This window comes from Poecilia reticulata, chromosome 6, assembly GCF_904066995.2.
Source record: "Poecilia reticulata chromosome 6, P_reticulata-male-v2, whole genome shotgun sequence".
Classification (NCBI taxonomy): Eukaryota; Metazoa; Chordata; class Actinopteri; order Cyprinodontiformes; family Poeciliidae; genus Poecilia; species Poecilia reticulata.
In genome coordinates this window covers 6,712,298-6,736,451 of record NC_088835.1, presented here as the reverse complement: position 1 = coordinate 6,736,451, position 24,154 = coordinate 6,712,298, and the positions used below count along the sequence as shown (strand labels likewise).

The 24,154-nt window shown below is 39.4% G+C and overlaps 1 protein-coding gene across 21 annotated transcripts in view; it reads right to left on the bottom strand.

The window, feature by feature from the left end:
• Positions 1-24,154, bottom strand: part of ppip5k1b (diphosphoinositol pentakisphosphate kinase 1b) — a 57,642-nt gene that overhangs the window by 18,186 nt on the left and 15,302 nt on the right. For 12 of the 21 annotated variants that reach the window (XM_081607758.1, XM_008410720.3, XM_081607760.1 and 9 more), the window contains 20 exons: positions 23,622-23,783; positions 23,039-23,160; positions 22,114-22,215; positions 21,521-21,607; positions 21,073-21,148; positions 19,811-19,920; positions 19,480-19,503; positions 17,583-17,668; positions 16,180-16,305; positions 14,142-14,186; positions 11,607-11,728; positions 10,497-10,679; positions 10,266-10,407; positions 8,918-9,141; positions 8,673-8,800; positions 7,771-7,885; positions 6,261-6,368; positions 6,058-6,174; positions 5,396-5,536; positions 5,199-5,307 (listed from right to left, as the gene is read on the bottom strand). In XM_081607758.1, the coding sequence (XP_081463884.1) occupies positions 5,199-5,307; positions 5,396-5,536; positions 6,058-6,174; positions 6,261-6,368; positions 7,771-7,885; positions 8,673-8,800; positions 8,918-9,141; positions 10,266-10,407; positions 10,497-10,679; positions 11,607-11,728; positions 14,142-14,186; positions 16,180-16,305; positions 17,583-17,668; positions 19,480-19,503; positions 19,811-19,920; positions 21,073-21,148; positions 21,521-21,607; positions 22,114-22,215; positions 23,039-23,160; positions 23,622-23,783 (2,329 nt within the window). Of the gene's footprint in view, positions 1-23; positions 1,336-4,555; positions 5,021-5,198; positions 5,308-5,395; positions 5,537-6,057; positions 6,175-6,260; positions 6,369-7,770; positions 7,886-8,672; positions 8,801-8,917; positions 9,142-10,265; positions 10,408-10,496; positions 10,680-11,606; positions 11,729-14,141; positions 14,187-16,179; positions 16,306-17,582; positions 17,669-19,479; positions 19,504-19,810; positions 19,921-21,072; positions 21,149-21,520; positions 21,608-22,113; positions 22,216-23,038; positions 23,161-23,621; positions 23,784-24,154 lie in introns of those variants that run through there. The other 9 variants (XM_008410723.3, XM_081607769.1, XM_008410737.3 and 6 more) reach the window with 5 other exon arrangements.

Here is a 24,154-nt window from a genome sequence, read left to right as displayed (position 1 = left end):
CTATCACAGGGAAACAGAGAACAAACAAGCACAAACACTCATTCCTACGGGCAGCTCAGCGTAACCGCTAATGAAGCAGGAATACCCGAAGCTCACACATGCATGTACAGGAAGAACATGCAAACTGCATGCAGAAAGGCCAGGTCAGGCTTCGACTTGGTTTATTCCTCAGTGAAGACACCTACTTCAGGACGACGACATGAAATCCCCCAAAAACTACATTTAAATGTGAAAAATGTGAAAAGGTTTGACTGTGAACATTTTTACAAAGCACTAAATGAACCACATAACGCATTAGAATATGTGGTCAGTCACATTTTTTGTCAACTCAATGCTGGAAGTGTTTTAAACTTCCAGGATTGATTCGGCACCAAATTCAGCACCACTTTGATTTAACATGCCAGGTGTGGCATGTAGTTTTATTCTAGTATTGCCATGACTGTATTCTTGTAATAGGACTTCATTCTTGTAATTAAAAAAAGATTAAAATATCTGGACCGTTCCATTGTTGACCTGAATTCAAAGGCCAAATAAACTGCAGTTGCCAGACAAGATGGCCGCCCTGTGGGCGCTGACATCACTTTGAACTGTGAAAACCCAAGGAGTTTATTGGTGAAAAAAGAAAATCCAGATTTTCCAAAAACGTAAATCTTCAAAAACCAAAAATTTGATTGACAGATAAAATGAATTTGCGGCCCTCGTTGGAGTGTGAATACTTTTGAAAATCACTGTATGAATCGCTACTAAATAATCAATGCAACTCCTGATAAATTTAGCGCTGAAGCCGTATGAACATTTGCCATCATGCACCCCAGGTGACAGCAGGACTGTTTCTGCAAGGTGTTAATGCGCTAACATTTTGTTCAGACAATGCAGGAAACAAAGCAGGTGGTTCTGTCCTCAGTCTCCTTGGTGCATCAGAGCCTTCACAAGGAGTTACTGTGAAGCTTTCAGACGGTCATCGTTTATCTCTTGATCACATATTGGTACGATGTACCTTTAACCTCAACTTAAGGAAAAAAAGATGCAAACAATCAGTAAATATCCACAGTGACAAGGAGGCTTAATAGAAACTTCTGTTTATTCAGAAGAGCTAAGTTGAATTTGATTAAAAGACAATCAGAGTCGTCCAGGTGACATTGAGCAGTAAGTAGGGAAGCTGTTAGCGTGCTAATGAAGAACACGTGACAGAAAGCCTTTCTGTCCCTCTGATGTCACATTCCTGCTTTCATGGTTTTCTCCACGCAGCTCCGATTAGGTAGCAGACTCGTGCCTGAGAGCGCCGCCATTTTCTGAGGCTTATTAGACGTTAAATTCCCCTGGAAACGCTGAGCTCTGGGGGGAAAAAAAGCCCTTGAAGTGTTCTTTGAAGTTGTGGTAGACCGAGTAAAAGATTTAAAAATATACATCATGTCAAACTCAAATTGCATCAATACCAGTTTATATTTGTAGGAGGAAAAGAACGGGCAACTTCAACTCAATTTGCCTCTTCTGTGTCGTACACTACATCAATTTAAAATTGCAGTGTGGTGCAGAAGTGTTTTATTTAGATTTTACCTGATAGAGCGACGCAAAGGTGGGAAATCAAATGAACCGCCTTTGAAGTGTCGGTGTACTAAAAGGGGCGGTATTTGTGTAAAATCGACTATTAAGTTATTTCTTCAGCAAAAACATGCCTGGAGTGTTGCCTTGATTCTTTCATTCATGTTTGAGAAATCCTTTAATCTCCATGGCAACCATGAATGATGTTTGAAAAACGTTTGTCAACAGCTTAATGGAGAAACTTTGCTGCGATGACTTCCTGAAGGCAGAGTTTCAGAAAGAGCAGGAGCTTCTTAAAGGGACAGAGGCCCAATTTCAAGGCTTTAATTTGCAAAGTCAAATTATATATACAGGTCCTTCTCAAAAAAATTGCATATTGTGATAAAGTTCCTTATTTTCCATAATGTAATGATAAAAATTAAACTGTCATATATTTTAGATTCATTGCACACCAACTGAAATATTTCAGGTCTTTTATTGTTTTAATAGTGATGATTTTGGCACACAGCTCATAAAAACCCAAAATCCCTGTCTCAAAAAATTAGCATATCATGAAAAGGTTCTCTGAACGAGCAGTTAACCTCATCATCTGAATCAACAAAGTAACTCTAAACACCTACAAAAGATTTCTGAGGCTTTTAAAAACTCCCAACCTGGTTCATTACTCAAAACTGCAATCATGGGTAAGACTGCTGACCTGACTGCTGTCCAGAAGGCCATCATTGACACCCTCAAGCCAGAGGGTGAGACACAGAAAGAAATTTCTGAACGAATAGGCTGTTCGCAGAGTGTTGTATCAAGGCACCTCAGTGGGAAGGAAAAAGTGTGGCAGAAAATGCTGCACATCGAGAAGAGGTGACCGGACCCTGAGGAAGATTGTGGAGAAAGGCCGATTCCAGAGCTTGGGGGACCTGTGGAAGCAGTGGACTGAGTCTGGAGTAGAAACATCCAGAGCCACCGTGCACAAGCGTGTGCAGGAAATGGGCTACAGGTGCTGCATTCCCAGGTCAAGCCACTGTTGAACCAGAAACAGCGGCAGAAGCGCCTGACCTGGGCTACAGAGAAGCAGCACTGGACTGTTGCTCAGTGGTCCAAAGTACTCTTTTCGGATGAAAGCAAATTTTGCATGTCATTTTTGGAAATCAAGGTGCCAGAGTTTGGAGGAAGACTGGAGAGAAGGAAATGCCAAAAGGCCAGAAGTCCAGTGTCAAGTACCCACAGTCAGTGATGGTCTGGGGAGCCATGTCAGCTGCTTGTGTTGGTCCACTGTGTTTTATCAAGGACAGGGTCAATGCAGCAGCTATCAGGAGGTTTTGGAGCACTTCATGCTTCCATCTGCTGAAAAGTTTGTGGAGATGAAGATGTAATTTTTCAGCACGACCTGGCACCTGCTCACAGTGCCAAAACCACTGGTTTACTGACCATGGTGTTACTGTGCTTAACTGGCCTGCCAACTCTCCTGACCTGAACCCCATAGAGCAGTGGTCCCCAACCCCCGGTCTGTGGACCAATTGGTACCGGGCCGCGCAAGAAATAGTGAAATATTTCCGTTTTATGTATTATTTGAGTCTGGAGGATATTTTATTTTGAAAATCCTTTAACCGGATTCTCTCGGTTACTTGCGCGCCAACACTGAGGCCACAAGCAGCGAAATGAGTAAAAAACAGATCAGATGTCTTTGGAAAGTTTCTTTGCAAAGGGGAAAAGGCCCAGAGAAGAGACAGGAGAATGGATTTATCCCGGACCGGTAGGTGAGTCCCACATTACAAGCCGCTCTGCGTAACCGGCTGCTACTGAGGCAATGAAGCTTCAAGCTGCTTCGCCACGTAGAGACCAAGCAGGCTGTGGATATAAGCAACACTTCGGGTGTTATTGTCTCTCATCACTCCCAGATCGGACCGTCTCGTTGCAGAGAAACAAGCTCAGGACTCCCGTTAAGTCATTATCGCGAGTTAAAATTTTCACGAAAGTAAAATGTTCGTTTTTGTGGCGCATCTGTATCTTATTTTGAAGGGATATGTAAACATTACATTGCGACCAGAGTCAGAGAGCATTTGGGCAATGGTCGAGAGGAGAGGAGTAGAGCTTGTGAGTCTTAAGTCTGGTTTAGATGGAAAGATTTAAGAATTGTCGGCCGATTCTCCAAACCTCTATGACCACAGAGCTGATAAAAGTACAACAGGTTTGATCGGTTCGTGTGTCCAAGGCAGGAGCAACACGACCCGATTCCAGTCACGAACATCCCAATTCCAGAGGATAATCCAGTAAAACCCCCAACATAGCGGGAATTTAGAATAACCAAACACGGATGACGATGTAGAAGCAATAGTTATAGTTTGTAGACCCATTTGAATAAAAGACATAACAAAAAGAAAAGGCGGTGGGTAAAAGACGACGGGAGCAGCCACTCTATTTGCTGCACTATTGATTTGGAGGTGAATATGTTTTTTCATAGTTAACATTTTTAACTGAATAAACATAATAATGACCTTTAGATTTAATAATAAACATTGCCACATATCATCTCCGATATCCACGAGACTCAGTTGCGCAATATGTCAGCTGTTTGGGATTCCCCTCTGTTCTTACGTCACCGCGCTTTGTGATTGACTACCTGTCACATTCAGCAGGTCGTATTCTCGTTCCCAGACAGGAAAAACCCCAAAGGTTGCGATTAAAAACTCCAAGGCAACCCAAATTGGGTATATTCAGGATTTACCGGGAGCACCAACACCACCCCATAACTGAATAACTGTACATAATTATTTGAAGGTTGACTTTTTTTTTTATTAAAACACTTTTCTTTTATTGGTCGGATGAAATATGCTAATTTTTTGAGACGGATTTTGTGTTTTCATGAGCTGTATGCCAAAATCATCAGTATTAAAACAATTTAAGACCTGAAATATTTCAGTTGGTGTGAAATGAATCTAAAATATATGACAGTTTAATTTTTATCATTACATTATGGAAAATAATTAACTTTATCACAATAAGCAAATTTTTTGAGAAGGACCTGTATATATAGAATTTTTCTAAGAATTCCAAATAACATAGCTACTCGATTACATTATGTGCCTGGAAAATACACAACTCTGCCTCTTTAAGGAGTGCAAATAGTTTTGCAAGGCAAGATGTTGTATATGTTTCAATTACATTTAAATTAGCGACCAGTAACCTGAGAGCGTTTAGTTTGATCCTATGACATAAAATTCTTGTGTAAAATGGCGGTCAGCTAAAACCTGCAGCCTTGCGCTGAATGTTTATTTCCTACAGGGAGTATCAGATCATCTGCAAGCGTCCTGTGACAGAGAAATCCTGATGTTGGCTGCGAACGCCTCAACTCCCAGCTGACCTCTCGCCTGAATAGTTTGGAGTCTGATCCTGTTTGGGCTGCCGCTAAGCTGAACTGAAAGCTATGCAGCCATGAGAAACAGGAGGGGGAGGCGATGGAAAGGAGAGAGAAATGAGGAAGGGACTGAAAGGGGATAAGGTGGGAAGGTGAAGGTGGGGAAAAGGCCAAAAAAAAAAAAAAAAGAAGAGCAACATTGGTGGTGACAGCTTAAAATAGATGTGATATGAGGGCAGGGTGACCTGATGACAAACACACACACACACGAGGAAAGAATACAAACACTTAAGAGTTAGAAGCTGACCTAGGCCTCCCGCTGGTTTGATCTCAGGAGACTGGCGGGAACACGACTGGAAGAGCCGGTGGGATGTGCAGCCTTTGGAGGAATGGTTGGGTGACGTCTCAGAGAGGACCTGGTTAAAAACAAGGCCATGCATTAATAATAGTAACAATACTCAGCAATGCATTGTGGATGCTGCTGAGAGGCAGACTCTCCTCTACCTCCATGGAGCCCGTCTTGCGGTTGCGGATCATCGGAGAGCGTCTCTGCAGGTTGATGAGCTCTGTGACCGGAAGAGCGTCGTCCGTCTGATCCTGGGAAAGATCCTCCAGGCTACCCTGATTGGGCTTTTTGTCCTCATTCTGATTGGTCAAAATACGGACAAGTTACTTTTTCACCCAGCGACCCATTATGGATCATTTTATGAAATTATCAACAAACCTGGAGTGGATGCATAGGTTTCGTTTCCATGTCATTGGAATTACAAAAACAAATTTGCAAATTGGAGAGACGGAAATTTTTAGGAAAAAAACAAACTTTTGAAAACTTTTTGAAACAAATTTTTGCTTTTTTTTTTTTGCCTTAACAAAATCAGTCAGTTTCCCAAAATTGCAATGGAAAAACCTTTTTTGCACGAGTTACGTGATCAACTAAAGGATGTTACTACTGGTGGAAAAGACAAAGAAGATGACAGGAAGTTGCATGTATTTTGTGGCATGATTTTTGGAAATATGCCCAGTCAAAGTAGTTCAACCCACCATCAGTCAACTCACATCTCTCACATTTTTGGGAAAGGTGCTACGCCACTTGGAAAAAAATAAAAATACTTATATATATATATATATATATATATAAAAATAACTTCCAACACATAATCACAGACCTCTGATGAGGCGGGGCGGAAACCAAAGCCCATCGGCACGTTCTCCTCATCCTCACACCCTTTGACCCCTGGGCTGAAGTGGAGCTCCACGTGGAAACGTTCCTCTGAGGACGGGTCCTTCTCGCGGACATGAAAGAGACGGCCTTTCCGTTAAGCAACCCGGAGATCAGCAGAGGAAGACGAGCAGCGGCCTGCGGACCGACCTTGTTGTTGTCTTCGTACAGCATGATGACGATCTGCGTCATGTAGTTGAGCTCAGTCACGGCGCTCAGGTAGTCCATCGCCTGCTTCCACTGCTGGTCCTTCACCTCCTTACCAACACACACAAACACACGCACAATGCCTTGCAGAAGCATTTGCACGCCCTTTATGCGATTCACGTTTCGTCACATAGCAACAACAAGCCTCGTGTGAATTGTTGGGATTTTATGAGATGGACCGACAGAGTGGTGGACGAAAAGTGATGCATGGTTTTAAAACATGACGGGTGGAAAAAAAACCCCCAAAAAAACAGCTGGTTTTTATGTGACGTAAAATCACAACTTTAACACAATTTTAAAATAAAAAAATAACTCAAAGAAAAAGCCTTTTTTTGCCAGGTTTTGCTCTTGTGTTTTTTTTTTTAAAGGAATCCATGATTAGTTCTAACAATAGACTTTATGTGAGAAACATTTATTCAAATGAAAATGTTAATTTTTATAAACTTAAATAAAATATTACATGGATGTTTATACGCTGCAAACCATTCAGGGTAGATGATGTATGCTAGGTGCTACAGCGCTAGCTCCATCCACTTAGCTCTAGCAGTAATTTATGTGTTTTAAGCAACGCTCCGACCTTTCTGGTTGAAGCAGGGCGCGCTGAAATTTCAGATTTTCTTTCATGTCTGGTGTTGCCTACGAAAGCCATGACTTTTTTTTTTCTTTTTTTTAAATGGTGGAGGATTTCATAGCTAATAGCTGAGACTCTCTCGACTGTGAATCGCTGCAGCTCCTCCAGAGTTATGGATGTTTTTTTTCCTGATAAATGCTAAAACAGCACCACAATTTAGACTTTTGTTTGTAAAGTGATTCTGAGAAACATTTGTATTCTTCTCCACAATTATGCTTTACTCTGTGTTGGTCAGTCATAACGTTTCAAACATAACATACCTTAAAATTCTGCGTTTTTTATGTGACAAAAGGTAAAAAAGTTAAAAGAGGTGAGAATACTTTTGCAAGGCTCTGTACACAGACATTTTAAAAGAAAAACAAACAAAAAATATATTTTTTCCAAGACTCGTATGTGTCTCATTTAGCCCAGCATGCATCAGCGTATTTATCTGTAAAGCACAGTTCAGCAACAAGGCAGCTCAAAGTGCTTTACAACATAAAAACATAACCAATCACGAAACAAGAAATAAGCGTTAAATTTTGTCAAATGTCATCAAACAAATACACATTAAATATGATGATAAAGGTCCATTCACTACTAACCAAACAGATCTAAACAGGGCTGGTTTTTAAGCCTTGATTTAAAGGAACTAAGTGTTTCGGCATATTTGCAGTTTTCTGGAAGTTTGTGCTGCGTAAAGCAATGCGCCACAACAATAATTAATTACAATAATTACTCATGAGGCCCAGATGGTTTCTGGCGAATCTCTGACAATATTTTCAAAAACAAGCCTGAGAGGAAATGACTTGAGAAGGATAAGTGAGTGAGGGCTGTACACACATCCAGCAGTCCTCCGTAGCGGAACATGCTGAGCAGGGAGTGAACGTGGCTCTCGCTCGTAAAGTAGAGTCGTGTGCGAACGTGGCGACCAGGAGACATCACTCCGCGGGAATACCTGAACAGCAGGGGGACAGGAACAGACATGAGAGCTGATCGGGTCACACAGAGCAGGTGATCGACAGAACAGCTCTGACTACTACTTCTTACATTAACTTTGACGTTTTTCTCACTTATTTTACTGTAGTGTGGCAGGTTTCAGAGGAATTTAGCATTTTGTACAGTTTTGGCTTAATTACTACTCAATGTTTTGGGGGGGGTTTCCAGTGAAAGGCCTTTTTTTGAGTCTGTGTACTCCAGTTATCGATTCATCAATTAGTAAATCAGTTGCCAATTTCAATAATGGTTCATTGTGATGAATCAGATGAATCATTTCAGCTCTAGTTTATTTAAGCTTGTTTCTAAAGTAGAAGTTCACAAAAAAATGTATCTCAACGTACTTTACAAAAATAGATGTATTTATAAAAACGTATTAAAATTTTTTTTTAAAGTATTTCAATTCAATCACATTAGGATTAGCTGGAGTATCCAGTTATTCCATTTTATTACTATAATTAAAAAGTTTTTTAGCCAAGACAGAAAACTTTAAAAGTGATTTTTTTCCCCACTAAGAACTTGAGGGAAAAAAATGAATGAGATATTTAACTTCTGAGTTTAATTCACATTTATTTGGTTTCATCTGTGGAAAAAATTCATTCAAGATTTTTTTCTGCTCAACTCCACTTAGATGGAAAAAGCAAGCAAGTCTAAGATAAAATAGAAACTAAGATATTGATCTTTGAAAGGTTAAAGAAACGAGACAAAGTTTAGCAGCACAGTAACCACATGTTTGGGTGTGACCTCACAGAGGGTGCAGCTTGTTGACGGCCTCGTCCTCGTGGGTCCTCTGCAGGTCCAGGTAGATCTTCTTCATCAGTGGGACGCAGTACGCCTGAGCGATGTCCAGCTTCTCCGCTTTATTGATGCCATACTCCTGAAACCACAAGGATCCAAAATGTTTTCACTCTGCATTCTGATCCATATATATCCTTTTGTCAAATCAAAAAGAATCAAACTGCACCAGGCCTGAGGCAAACGAAAGCGATCTGACCTGTGGGATGACGATGTCGGCCAAAGCGCGGGACAGCCTGAAGAGCTCCAGCGTGTCCTCCAGGCCGACGGAGGCGTTGTGCTGTGAGTCATACTTGATGCAGTCATAGATGTCCGGGATCTTGCTGATGTCGTAGCGGCCGTTCTTCATGCGGAAGTCCCTCTCCAGCTTGGACCAGCGCTGCAGCATCAGCTCCAGCGTCTCGCTGTGGTACAGCTGCAGATCTGGAGAGAAACGCAGGACGACCACCATTACTGTTACTGAGAAACAGGAAAGAAATATCGGAATGTGTCGTCTACTCTGAGCGTTTTATTTATGCTGTTAAAGCTAAAAAAGCAGAAAAAAATAAATTATATATATATATATATATATATATATATATAAATCAGAGATCACCCAGAACCTGAAGGTAAAAGTCTAAAGAGTTTGTGTCCAGAATGTGTGTGGTCTGCAGAGATGTTAGCTACCCTTTTTCCTGACCCTTGACCTGTACATGTAATAGATGGAGGGACGGATACATATTTTCAACAACAACAAATTGAGACATGTGAAGTTTATTTAGAAAGCAAGAAAATGAAACTAAAACCCAAACCTAAACCCAACAGCTTCTGGAAACTTCAGTGACAAATTTTTAGACTTTTAGAACATTTGAACAACATACAGGTTGTGTGTTAACGAATGAAAGGTGATTTTTTTAAATCAAATCTACAAACGTACTGAACGAATTTAATCTAAATTAAACAAATGAATAAAAACAATGGAGGGAGACTCAACATATATACAGATTTAAGGTGTAGCTAAATACATTTTCTAACCTATTATGGTAAATAAGAACTAATTTAGGAGATTTTAACACCAAAAATTTAAAGTTTTATTTATTTTTAAGTTTTTTTCTCTGCTTTCTAAGTCCTTGGAGAAAACCTTTAAAGCATCCATCAATTAGGTTGAAACTTTTACAGGTAAAGTAGCTACTGAGCTGGCAAATCCTGTCAGCCACAGAACCTGCTGGAATTGGAAATGTTGAGTTAAGGTATGGAAAAAGGTTTCTGCAGGTTTCAGCAAGTCAAATTTAAAACCTTTTTAATGTCCGTTTGAATTCAAATTAAGACCAAAGAAGCAGAAATGAGCCAGTGGAAAAAAGAAACGTCATCCAATCCAGTCAACGGGTGAAACATTCACACTTACCCATGATGGATGCAAAATGCTAGCTAGCTAGTTAGCAAAGTTATATTAGCAGGCAGCTGGCAGTAGCCTCAATCGTCTCGAATCACAGAACATATTCAAGATGTCTGCATGTGATTTAAACTTTGGCGTGACAGAAAGTCTCGAGCAAGTCGAGTCGGTCTACCTGCGGATTTGGGGTCCTCCAGTCTCTTTCGAATCTGCGAGGTGAGGCTCTGAATGAGCGCGTAAACCTTGTCGCAGGTTTTGACTGGATTCTCTATGACCTTCATTGAGTTCACCAGGGATGGGCTGCCGGTCGGGGCCAACTGGACCACGAAGGAAACACAGAAAGACTCATCTGTCAGCAGATATGAGGCAACGTTTTGAAACAGCCTGTTGACACGCTTTGAGTTACCTTCTGAAAGTCATCTTGAGTGAAGTCTTGGTCCTTCTGCATGATCTCATGTAGTCTGGCCTTCACCTTCTGCTGGCAGTCAGTCAGAGAGTCGCTGTCGCTGTCCAGGAGTCCGTTCATGTTGGCGCTCTTCACCATTTGGACCAGGATGGGCGTCAGCTCGCCCTCCAGAGCCAGCAGGCCCTGGACACAAACACCAACAGATGGAAACGAAGTCCAAACGGAAACTACTGAAGAAATATGGACCATGCTTAAAAGCCAGAAAGGAAGGGCAGAGACGATTAATCGTGATGAATGAATTATTGAAATAATCGGCAACTAATTTGGTAATCGTGGACTGATGTACAGACTAAGAAGAAAAAAAAAAGCCAAGCGCTAAATAGAACAGCTGACTCAGCAGTAGTTCAGACAAAACTGTACAAAAATATGTACATGTTGCAACAAAGAGAAACAAACAAAAAAAATTTGTAAATATGTTCTACCCAAAAAATCTTCCAAGTGGCATCATTTTAACTTCACTTTGCTCAAATTCTCTAAAAATAATAATAAAAAAAAAAATTCTATTTGGCACCTTTTGCCATTGAATTGTTAATGTGTATAAATATTAAGCTAATGCTGCTATTGCATTTCAGGAAATAAAATGTTTTTCTTTTTGTAAAAATGAATTGAATTATTTGTTTGGTTTTTTTGTGTGTGTTGCATAAAAAAAGGCTGGAGTGAAAAATCTGCAGAATGTGTTTTTTTTTTTACCCGATTAATCAACAGTATAAAACTAAAACATTTGTTAATTGTAGCTCTACAAGAGATTAAATAAGTGGAAATGCAGTCCAGCAACTGCAATCAGCACAAATCATGACAGATGCATAATTCCTGTGTTTATATTTGTATACTCTATTGTAAATCTACATAGATTGAAGAAATTAAAATCAATCAAGACTTGTGTTCTTAATGGTTTTAAATCATAAACTACTATGACAACAACGTTTCTCTGTGCATCGTTTAAAGCCCAACAGAGCATTCATAGCTATGTAACCCCTCCACCAGCTCTGTGTGTTCCTAACTAAGCTTCATAAACAAAGTTTCATCTGTCGGTCGAGCCCACAGAGTTACCTTGGCAAACGCTGCAGCCGTCATCTGAACCCTGCCTTCGTCAGAGGCATAAATCTTCAGGTCGTGGCGGTAAGTGCTGTGCAGACGCAGCAGGCCGCAGCCAGGAAACCCCGCAAAGTCACCTGGAATATCGTGCACAAAGCAGACCGGCTGGTTTAAAACTTACAGTCAAATTGTTCTTTTTTTTTTAAAGGGAAGGCTCAATCAGCGGAGACGTCGGCAGACAAAGAGAAAACGATGATGTGTTGATTTCACCGTAAAATACCGAAGATTCCCCCGATAATCTGAAACGGAGAACCTGAGCAGGCAGAGCGTCACTTTCAGTCCAAATGCAGCGGTCTTAAACCGCCTCTTCTTGTTTATGTAAATGTCGACTTGAATCGTAAAGTTTGAGCTCCATATAAAATGAATTGAAAGTGAATAAAAGCTGAGTAAACCTTCCGATCAGACGCACTCACCCGCAGGTCGGAGCAGACATTTTACATTCCTCAGCAAACAACTTTTCATGCTTAGAATAAATCAATTTATTAAGAGTGCCTTGACAAAAGTGTAGTCATCTCAAAACTTTTTCCACATTCAATCACTTTACATCTGCAAATGTTTAAGGATTTGTGGTGATTTATGTAGTAGACTACCACCAGAAGTGCATTTCTGAAGAGGAAGGAAATGATACATTTACTCAGATAATAAAATTAAATATTAAAATCCATCTCCTAAAATGCAGCGCTGGGTGTGACAGGACAGCTAATAGAGCGCTTCAGAAATCTGGTCTTTATGGAAGAACAGTAAGAAGAAAGCCAACATGATTTCCATCTCACTGTCTGGGGATGGGAGATGATCTGGTCAAATTTAAAAAGTAGCCATCTTACATACACAATTTCTCACGAATATCTCAACATCACAGTGTTGCTGTGTGAAACAGGCACATCATCAGGAACTCAGTCAAAACTCAGATCGAAGTCAAAATTCAGACAAAGTCAAAGATATCAAGGTCAGAATTTCAAGATCAAAGTCAAAAATTACCAGATCAAACAAATCAGAGATCCCGGTCAATGACATCAAAGTCAGAATTCAGAGATCAAAGTCAAGGATGTCAAAGTCAAAATTATTAAATTAGAGTCAAATTGATCAAGGTCAAACAAATCAAAGAGATCAAAGTCAAAATCATTTTTTTCAGTGGAACTAATCCTCTTCCATAGAGTCTGTTGTCTAAAGTAACATGGAAGGTTTCAGAAGGCAAAGAGGCAGTAAAGAAGTGGTGAAAAGCAAATACAGTTTTCATGCTGTATTTGAATTTAAAGCATGTTGGCGACTTGTCCTCTCCTTAGCTACAGTGCAGAATATAAACTAGGCCTCAAAAAATGACAAGATGTTTCAATGGTGAGAATTTACAAAAGCTGGTTAAACTACTGATTATCTGGAAAAACCATGTATCATTTTCCTTTCTCTTTACATACAACTTCATGTCCCAGTGAAATGCAGTCAGGTTAGGTGCTGTGACAGCAAGAATGTGGAAACCTTCAAGGGGTATGAGTGCTTTTGTAAGGCACTGCGTCTCTGCACGGTGCAAACAAATGCTACAGATAAAATGTTTCATGCATTTTCCAGTTCTGTGCAGCCCAGCAGCATAAAGATATCCCCTGGACATTTTGTGTTTTCATGCTGTATTTGAATTTAAAGCATGTTGGCGACTTGTCCTCTCCTTACTTACAGAGCGGAATATAAACTAGGCCTCAAAAAATAGCAAAAAAATATTATTATTATTAAGTGTGTTGGGTGGTTTCAACAGTAATGATACAAACAATCCACAGCAATCTTAGTAGAAAAACCAAAAAGGAATTGTCAAGTTGCCAAGTGAGATTAACCAAAAATCACAATGAGAAGGAATCAGATCATGTTAGAGAGACGGATGGACCGACGCACTTAAAGCTGCAGAACGCAACTTATGTAAAAAATATGTTTTTACAATGTGTTGAGACCGTCTCCATGTTGTGACAGTACAGCATGAAACAGAGGATCTGTGTGAAAAAGCTCTTCTGTCTCCTCCCAGTACTAAATAGAAACAACCAATCAGAGCCAGGAGGAGGGTCTTAGTGCTGTCAATCATCCTCTGTGCGCATGCTGCTCACAACTGTCCCATTTCTCTCTGCTAGCTACAATTTCTTCGTTTCAGCAGAGCATACGGTGAATGCTAATGCTAGTTAGCATAGCCACTGATGGTTTAAAGTTGAGTTGTTTCTCTGCCACTAGCAGTGCAGGCTGATTGACAGCGCTAAGACCCTCCCCCTGGCTCTGATTGGTTGTTTTTTACCAGGAGTGGTGGATTTCTCTAGATGACAATAGTAGCTCAAGTAGGAAGTGAAGAAGCTTGATCTTTTCACAGATCATCCGTCTCATATCACACTGCTACGACATGGTGACAGTTTTAACAAACATGTAAAAAACCTTTAATTTAAAAAATATTTAAGTTACATGCTGCAGCTTTAACAGGAGTGAGTGGCGGAGCGGTGACAGCCAGGAAACCCCTCGTCTTACCAAAGTCAACAGGGGACTCACAGCCAGGGGACCGGCGATTACGGGCTAGTAGTGTACACATAGCAACAACAGGTAAGAAGAGAAGAGTAGAGTTAATTGACAAAAAGTTGTGGTGAATGAAAGAGGAATGACAACAGTGGCTGGGATGAAGTGTGTGACCTTTACAGAAGAAAAAAACAGGAAGCTACACAGGCAGCCTGTGCATCAACTTTTAGTTCAGTTTCAGGTTGCTTGAGCAAAACTGGTAGTTCTACATGCACTGATAATAAAGCATTAGGAAGGGGAGGTCAGTTAAAGGCTCCTAAGATGGATTAAAGAGAAAAAACCTCCATGCAATGGAAAACCCTTCAAAACCCAACATTTCTTTTCCTTACTGCGACACACAGGTGCTGCTACACGCCCACAACCAGTTTGAACAACCAGTTCCTCACAAGCATGTTTATCCACAAAAACAGGTCGGGGGAACATTAATATCGATTTCTATGGTTATACTTGCGAAAGCTTTACGAGTGAGAGATTTATTACTGTTAAATGCAATGCGTTTCTATGGTTGCTAAAACACTTATGGAGAAATAAAAAAAATAATAATAATAAACTTAGGCAAATAAACTTGAATGTAAGAATAAGGCAAAGTATAAGGGCCTTGCAGATTCAATTCAATTCAAAAATACTTTATTGACCCCAGAGGGAAATTAAATATGCAACTCCACGACCTGTCCTGGAAGCACGAACCGCAAGTATTTACGCGCTAAAATATATTAAAAAATACCCTTCTTGATATGTCCATCAAGAAGGGTATTTTTATTTCTGTTTTTACTTTTTGTCACTGTAATCATATAACTAGTAGATGACTTCAAGAGAACAACAAAAAGAGAAACGGTTTAATCGCAATTTGGTAGACACTTTCTGAAAAATGTGTAAAATTCAACCAAATCAAGCATGAGGAAAGATGGCGTGATACGTTTGTGTTTCCAATAAACACGTGGATTATAGTCTTGTACAACGTGATAATGTCTTTAATTAATTTCATAAAGATGTGATTGCTATAAAAACAAAGGTATTTGTTTTGTTCCTGATGAGTCCACCAGAGGGCGCATTGAGGGCATAAATACCTTACAGTCAATTTTCTACTTAATTTTTTTCTCTCCTATTTTCCTTTATTTAACCAGGCTAAAACCCCACGGAGATCAAAATCTCAGGTGCAAACATAATCTTTGAACTAAATTATGACAATATTCACAAAGAGAATCATAACATTGTCTAGGAAAACAAGTCCTCTAATACAAAGTATTTTAATTCATATAAATATGCTACGAGTGTCGATGTACGCATCAAGAAAGATCCAGAAGTATTTCTTTAAGTGAGTCAACGTACGGCCGGATGATTTGGACCTAAATTTTCTCATGATATTTTGTGGTATTATTATAATAACAATAAAAGTGACAATAAAGACTAAATACTCCTCCTTATTTTTAGGTAACTGCATGACTGTGACAGCATGACACAGCAATTCAGGCCACCAGTCACATAAAGAAGTGTGATTCGTATCACTAAACTGCATCCATATTTAACATTTATTGATATTTGCATTGGAACAAAAAGTATATTAAATAACAATCCTGACTGCGGATTGTTTTGGGAGGTTTTAGACATTAATTGCATTTATTGTAACAAAAATAAATAAAAATTTCTTAACATAAGAAATTTATCACAATAAATGAATGATGAACGATACGATGCAATAAAACGCCCAACCCTAACAATGAGTAACAGCTCATGCAGCAGCACGAGCTAATCTGCTTTGTTTTGGTGTCACGTTTCAAAGTGTCCTTGCGGAACATTGCATTGTGCACTTAGTTCCACACAAAAACAATCTGTCAGTGAATTGACATAAATAAATAAAATAACTTAGTAGCTTAATACCTACTTGTGTTATTTTGAGAAACATGATCAGTGGACACAAGTTAGCGAAGCATTTTATGGCAACCTTTGACCCTTTCTGAGCGCACAGTGTGTGAAGTGTGTGTGTGTTTGCTACCTTGACCTCCAGGGTACATGCAGCGGAAGGCCCTGCCCAGCTCCTCGGCCTGAACCCGACCAGCGGGCGTCAGCTCCCCGCCCCACTTCAGTACCAGCAGCAGGGATGGGCCGTCCTTCTTACAGTCTGGAAGGAGCAGAAAAACAGAAAAAAAAAATCCTTCACCTTCAGTACTGATTGTTGTTTCGCAAAGCATTTCTGTTGTATCTTGTAGTTAAAGTTGTGTCAAACTCAACGTTCCTGAGTACGTCACATTTCAACAAGCTGGGAGAGACGCAGAGAGAAGGACAGATAATGTCGTTATGCCGACTCTGGAGTATCAAGATGTCTCCCACATGAGACTGCTGAGAAATTATGACTACACAATAGCTCTCATATTGATCAGGTTACAACTTCATCTGCACAGCGATGAAGATGATAGATACACTGTCTGCAGGTGCTGGTTTTTAATCACAGCCTCCAGTTTGACTACACTGGCTCTCCAGCCATGATGGATGCTGACCTAAACGTCAAGCTTAAAGCAAGATATACGGCAGCAGTAGAGTCTCGCAACGAATCTGAAAAGGCCTCTGACTGAAGATCGTTGCTCTATGACCTTCTGGAATAATAGAATCTGCTTCTTTCTGTCTGCTCTGGTCGTCTTCACAAACACACGTGCTTTATACCTGCTAATGCTTTCCTGAAATCCGTTGATTATTTTCTGAGCACATTTTGCTCAAAGAATTAGCTGCAGCCGTGCGGAAAAGAAATAAACACATTTGGATAAAGAAGTTCCAAATATGGAGGGGAAAAAAACAAGAAAAAAACAAATTGACGAACACAAAAAAAATCTGATACCTTGTGTGATGTCATCAAACACATGCTTACGTAGCAGCCTGGGTTTGAGCATAATGATATACACAACAGAAAAGCAAAATAAAAAAAAACAGTGACCAAATCATCTATATTAAATATGATTTTGACATATTTACAAAATTTGTTTGATTAGTAACTTTAATTTTTTATTACGTTTGTCATGGACAAAACTACTTCAGGGCCACTAAAAGAAAACGAGACTTCTGACTTTACTCTCAGAATTTTTTTTAGATTAAAGTCTAAATTCTAGGGGAAAAAATGTCAGATTTTCTTTTCCTTTTTACCTGGTAATCTTCTGTACAAAACATATACATATGACCTTGTGATATTTCTTTCTTTTCTTTTTTTTTAAATACATTTGCAGCAGAAAAACATTTCTGTTTTTTTTCTGTCAAGATGGGATGCTGAGTGTACATTCATGAGAAATAATACTGACTTTTTTAATTTAAGGAAATGGCTGCAATGCTTTAAAAGGAGTGAGAACTTTAAAGGCGTCTGAATGCTTTCAGAAACCCAATGACAAACTAAAAGTGTTTGTTTATTTCTACCTTCTTCTTCGCTGGAGGCTTTAGGCTGGCCGTTTCGAAGGTAGGTCAGCTGGACCTTCCTGTTGATTCCAGAGAAATGTCCGTACCTGAAACAAACATTAAAAACAGACAATAAAGAAAAAAACGTTGGAGAAAGGTTGGAATGCGCCTCTCGGTTTTACGAGCTTTGTTTAAATATGCAACACTAAAACACACATCTAGGCTCCATTCCAGGTTTCTTACAACACAAGCTGAAAACGATAAAAAGCCTTCAGGCCTGACACACGGGTAAAACACGAGGCTAATGCCGGTATTAGCAGCTGGTTTGATGGGAACTCGGTTACTCATTGGGTCCTTCAGAGTTAAACATTTGTAGCCAAGTAGTACCAGCTGAACTCCAGACAAGGCCTTGGTGAGAAACATCAAGTTGAGCTCTTATTAAGGGTCTGGCTCATTCTGCTGACTAGTGACTGCTTGGTATTTGCCGACAGGTCAGGCAGGTGGGCAGAGGTCTCAGAAAGCAATTTCATTCTGGAAGCTGAGGCAGGAAAAAAACATGGTGTAAATTACAAGGATGATATAGATAAGCCGACTTAGATGTGCACTACAATGTAAGTAAGGGGCCTCTGTTTAAAAGAAATCTAATTTGATTTGTGCTTTTGCCTGAGGAGCACAAAACAGAGAGAAAGAACAGATACGTCTTGGTGGCAAAATGCGGATGTTTTTTAATCGGGTGTCCCAAACGCAACTATTTCCAATACGATACAGATATCGCATTGTTAAGTATTGAATAATTCTGATATTTACCGATGCAATATCGGCACAAATCAAACATACTTTTATTACTTATTCTGGACTGTGGACTGTTAGAAAAGGCTTGACCAAGAGATTATGGGGCCGACTAAACACTGGGCGGAGTGTTTATATCGAAGACTTTCGATGCAGGCCGATATCATCAGATGCTCGTTTTTTTTTCTGGCTGAGACGATATTAGATATACATTGAAAGATGCAAATAACGCCATTTCATTTTTAAATAAGAAAAACATTTTATTTTATAAAATGCATAAACAGCTTTCATTAAAGGAATGCTATTTATTTGAAGAAAATTTTTTTTGAACGTGAGCATGCGACAGGCTCAGCCCTTTCTGCTCATCTTCACACAGTGTAGGGCAGATTAGGTGATTATTTTTTGTCTTAAATGCAAAATGTGTAAATTTTTTGTACAGTTTTGGCTTAATTACTGCTCTGAGTGTGTTCTTTCAGCAGATGACCTATACTCCAGTTAACGATCAATTACCAAATTAGTTGATTATTTTAATCGATTAATCACAATTAATCACAATCACAATCAATTTGATTAACCGATTCACTCCTGGTTTTTACATATCTTAGAAGTTATTATGAACTTATTCTCATTATGCTACCGCCCTGCAGTTGAGCATTCAACTCCAAATTTAATATCAGATGGTGAGCCCACAAGAAGACCAGCAATGGAGCACCAACACCAGAACGAAGGCAGGAGTGAGGAGACATTAGGGGACTTAGAGTCCAGCTGATATGTGGTGAGGACAGCATGCACATTAAGGGGTAAAACACACTTATCTACACACGCAGGAACACAGTGAAATCATCATTTGACTGTGTATGAGTCAATTATTAAAGCCTAAAATAAATGAAGTTTAGAGAAAAAGTGTACAAAACATTAGGAATGCTTGGTATATTTTATTGTAAAACTGTACGATAAAATATACGTATATTCACAACTGTATAAACTTAAAAATTTATTTTTATGGGTGGAATCTGAAAAATTCCAGCTTTTGTTCTGGTGAGGAAACTTTCGAAATGCTCCTAACAGTTTGTACACCATGTTGACTAAAACCGCATCCTTCAAAGTGAAGAAGGGAGAGGGTGCGTACTGATTCACATTCAAGCTGGATTCCCTTGTGGAGAAAGAAGGACGGATGGGAAGACCGGAGAGATAAAGGAAGGGGGAGGAGAAGAAGAAAAACAGAAAGTTAAAGTCAAGATGAGAGGATGGTGATTTCATGGTACACAAGTGTTTGGTAGCGAGCATGAAAAAGATGAATGGGCCCTGCTGAGGTGTTGAAAGGCGATCCGCGGAGGTCGAGGAGCCCGCTAATGAAAGCTGTCCCCGGGAAAACCGCAGAGCGATGATGGACGGTCCGTGTGTGTGTGCGTGTGTGTTTAGCTGCGAGCTCGTGTCGCAGGTGAAAATGTCACACTCACATTTCCAACACTGTCTTGAGTTGCTCCAGTTTGGATTTCTTCTCCTCGATCTCGCAGTCGTTGTGCTGACCGAGTTCGACCAGCAGCAGGCGGGCGATATCCAGCACTTCCTGGAATCACAGCAGCTATTATCCGCGACTGACAACGGAGTGTCCGATTTCCCTGCCCATGAGCAAAACATTCCCTCTGCGCTGGACCCGATTACGATTAGAAAGCATGAGCTCATGAGACGACTCAGCAACATAAGTGGGGCCAACAAGAGGGGGGTCCCGGGGGGCCATGGCCCCTCTTTGAAAAATGCAAATCCTATTCAAAAGGGAATTAAACTCGATAAATAAATAAATAATAATAATATAACGTATTTTTAAATTAGTGCCACCCCCAACTTTTACTAGCCTGGTCTGGCCACCCCTATTCAATTTTTTGCATGTACCGTTAGTGAAGAAACATTTTTCCTGTTGAAACAAGAAAAATGTGTAAATTTGTTACTTTAGTAAAATCTTAAATTCCTCAGTTTACACTCTGGAAAGCAGTAACTATCACTGAATATAACTGAACATGTCACTGATGTTTATTGAAAACACACAAAAGCACAAAAACAAAATCTTACCCAACTAAAATACCATTTGGGGTTTCGTTCATTTATTTCAATCGTTCTTTCTCCAGAGGGGAATGATTACACAACATGTGACTTCCATAGTTTTTAAAAACAACAACGACATGCAAATCTCTGCATTTACGTTGGATTTTCACAGGCTCAAAATGCCTGCAGAAACTCTCAAAGGAACTTTAAATTAATGCAACTTTAAAAAAATGTAAAAATTGAGACTGAAAAAAATTTGCTACCAATCACAAGCTATCAATTTCACTGAAACTGATCAAATTCAGATGTCCTAGTTGAAGTTTCTTAATTTTTCAATAGTCTGCACTAAAAACTGGGTCATTAATGGAGACAGTTTAAATGAACTCTCCTACTTTTGCCATGAAAAGAGTCAAACCAACTCAGATTTATTATAGACACGTTTGGACGGCCAATTCCAGGGAGAATTTTCACTAAGAGATTTACAAAATAAATTATGGTTTACGTTTAATTCATCCATCCGGGAAAATATGAAAAGAAATCATTAAAAGATTTCAATAATTTTTTGATGAGTGTATGTAAAGTTTTGACTGGAAATGTAGCAGCATATGAGAAAAGGGAAAGTACACTGAAAATTTATTGATATTCAACGTGTCAATAAAAAAAAGAGAGAACTACTCACCTGCAACTGTTTGGGCTTTTTTAACTTTAGCTTGCCCGTCTTGTATCCTCCATACTTCTTAAACAACTCAAAGAAGCTGTTTAGGCAAAACACAAATAAATATATTGTATTTATGAACACAGGAACATGCTCTGCATGAAGCTGCATTCTGGACAGATTTCAAATTAATAAAACACATAAAATGCAAGTTAGAGGCAGGAATTGAAAGATTCCACAGAAACTTGAGAAAACGGACGATGTCCAAGTTGCTTATCAAGCTGATAAGCTACTTGATGTCAGCTTCGTCCTTGAGGCTATATCACTGTGTAAACTCATGCAGTATTTTGTGTGACTACCGTAATAACAGAGCAAAGTCTCACAAAGACATTTATCAACAAATTAATTGTAGAGGCCAACTATTAGGTAGGAGAAAACGCAGAGACCTTAAGGTGGAAAGGAAGCAACTTACAGAGGATGACGGACCTCCATTTTCATCTTCTGCTTTGGGGTCCGATCTCCATGACGAATGATGGCGATGACACAGCGCAGCTCCATCCTTTGAAAAGAAATATTAAGATGGAGGAGGACAAGAATTAATGTAAAAATCATTTTGTTTAATATATATACATATATTAAACAAAATATATGTATATATACATATATATATATAAAGTATGGGATTTTATACTTTCTGTATAAAATACATCTAGCTCTACAAACCCATAAGCAAACTGCGATATTTTCATGAAGTATTCACACGTCTTGAAGTTTTTCATATTTTGTCATTTTGCAACTAATTTAGACAGATTTTATGCAACAGTTCAACACAAAGAACATAACGGTCTAAAAAGAACTAAAAACTGGACGTCGTGGCAGCCATTTGTATTCACCCGCTTTAGTCTGATACCCCGCAATAAATTAAAATAAAATGCCTATGCAATTCAATGTTGACAGCTTAAAAGAGAGATTTATTATGTTTTGAACAGATTAAATGATATAAATGACTGTCAAAGGCAGGGATGCCTTCCGCGTGTCCTGTGATGTTTTGTGCGTCATACGTACATGGTTCCTGAGGTTGTCGGGACGATGGGGATGTCTTCAGCCTCCATGGGGATGGACCAGGGGATGTGCAGCTGGGGGGCCAACTCTCTCATCACCATGTTCCTGGTGAAGAGGTCAGCGTCTGATTTATTCATGTAGCTCATTCAAAGCACAACAGCTGTGACCAGAGTGCTTCAAAATTACAACAATCATAAAAATAGAAAGAAGATTTTTTTTTTTTTTAATGGGGCAAATAGATTAGATTCCCTGAGAACATTTAATGTAGTTTCTATCAGACTGTTGAAGTTATGTAATGAAGCTCCAAAAGTTAATTACTTAATTTCTTACTGTGACAGGCCTAAATGCAACTGTAATAACAATAAACAAATAAAAAAACAAGAGTAAAGAATTCTAAAATCTATTATTTACACTATTTAGTGTGCAATTACAATTACAAACGCATGTCTGTGTGTGTATATTAATGTGGGTATGTGCATGCGTTTTCTAAATTTATCTTTGTGTGTATATATTTATATATACATATTTTGCATCTGTATTTATATTTTCATATTTACTTTTCTAGTTTAGCTTATGTGGTGTTTGCAGACTGAGGCAGAGCCTCACCCGTGATCATGGACCAGCTCCAGCGTTATGGACATGCGCGAAATTTCCATAAACAACATCATGCAGGGGGTCTACATTTGTAAATCTGATCATGATTAAGTCGGTGAATCACCAGCGATGAACTTCACCGAACGTCACCGGGTGATTTTTTCCACACTTGATTGTTTTTTATTATTCTGTTTTTTGTTTCTGTTACTCCTTTGTTCTGTTCACTTTCTGTCATATTAACTCAAATATCCCACTTGTGAGGTGAGGCTAATATGGGATTATTTTATTGTGTCTCATCTTACCAAGAGTCACTATTGAGCGCAGCGCCACCTACCCCAGGACTTTGGCACAGTCGTCGTAGTACTTCATGGAGTTTTTCACAAAGCTGAAGCCGTTCACGTCGCAGACGTAGGAATGGCCGTTGGCTCGCAGCAGATCGAAGCCACACACGGTTTGCTATGAAAAACAAAACAAAACACATCTATGCATTAACTTTTTATTTCTTAAACATGTTTATATTATAACTGACTGACATGTTAAACAAAAAGGCACAGTAAAAAAACAACAACTTAATAAACAGCAGCACTTGGAGTTTGGACCAAAAATAAGGAGGAAAAGAAACAAGAGAATCCAAAGGATCTGGAGTAAACAGAACATCTGGTGCGACTTCTGTGTAAATGTGAGATGTGTTTGAAATCTCTTTGTAAAAATTAAAGCATATTCTTATTGGCATACATTTTTTACAAAGCAAATTTGCTTCAAAGTGCTCAACAAAGTTTAACAAATCAGTTCAATAGTTTCCACTTTACAGAGTTTCACTTACAAACTCAGATTTGTTGCTGTTCAGAAATAAGTTTACAGGAAGTTCTGAGTTCAATTCTCAAAAAATAAATAAGTGCTGAATAATTTCCAGGTACCTTGAAGGCGAGGCAGACCTTGCGGGCCACCAGTTTCTCCATGGCGGTCAGCATGACTGGGTAGCGGATCTCCTTGCCCTCACTGTCTCGCTCCACCTTACCGTCCAGGGCCGGAGACTTCCTGGCCTCGGCGTGGGCGTAATCTGGGCCCACCGTGTAAACCTGACACCATCGGATGAAGCATGCAGGAAGAAAATCACTTAAAATATCTAAAACCTCCCCACCCCACAATTATAAAACATATAATTGAGTATGGAGCTAAATAAGCACCAACATTTTTTTGACCTGCTTCACTTATGTTATGAAGCATTTTATATTATTATAGCACAGAATACTGGTGATGGTGTAAAGATATTTCTAATTTCCCACTGTTCCGAAAGCAACAGGGGAATGTTTTGTCCAGCTGCTTTCAGTCATGACGTCATCTGAAGCCCCGCCCCCACACCTAGCAGGGCCTTAAGTTTGAAACTGGAAAAAAAAAAATCTGAAATTTTAAAATAAATTTGGAATTTGGAAAAAAAAGTTAGTTCTGT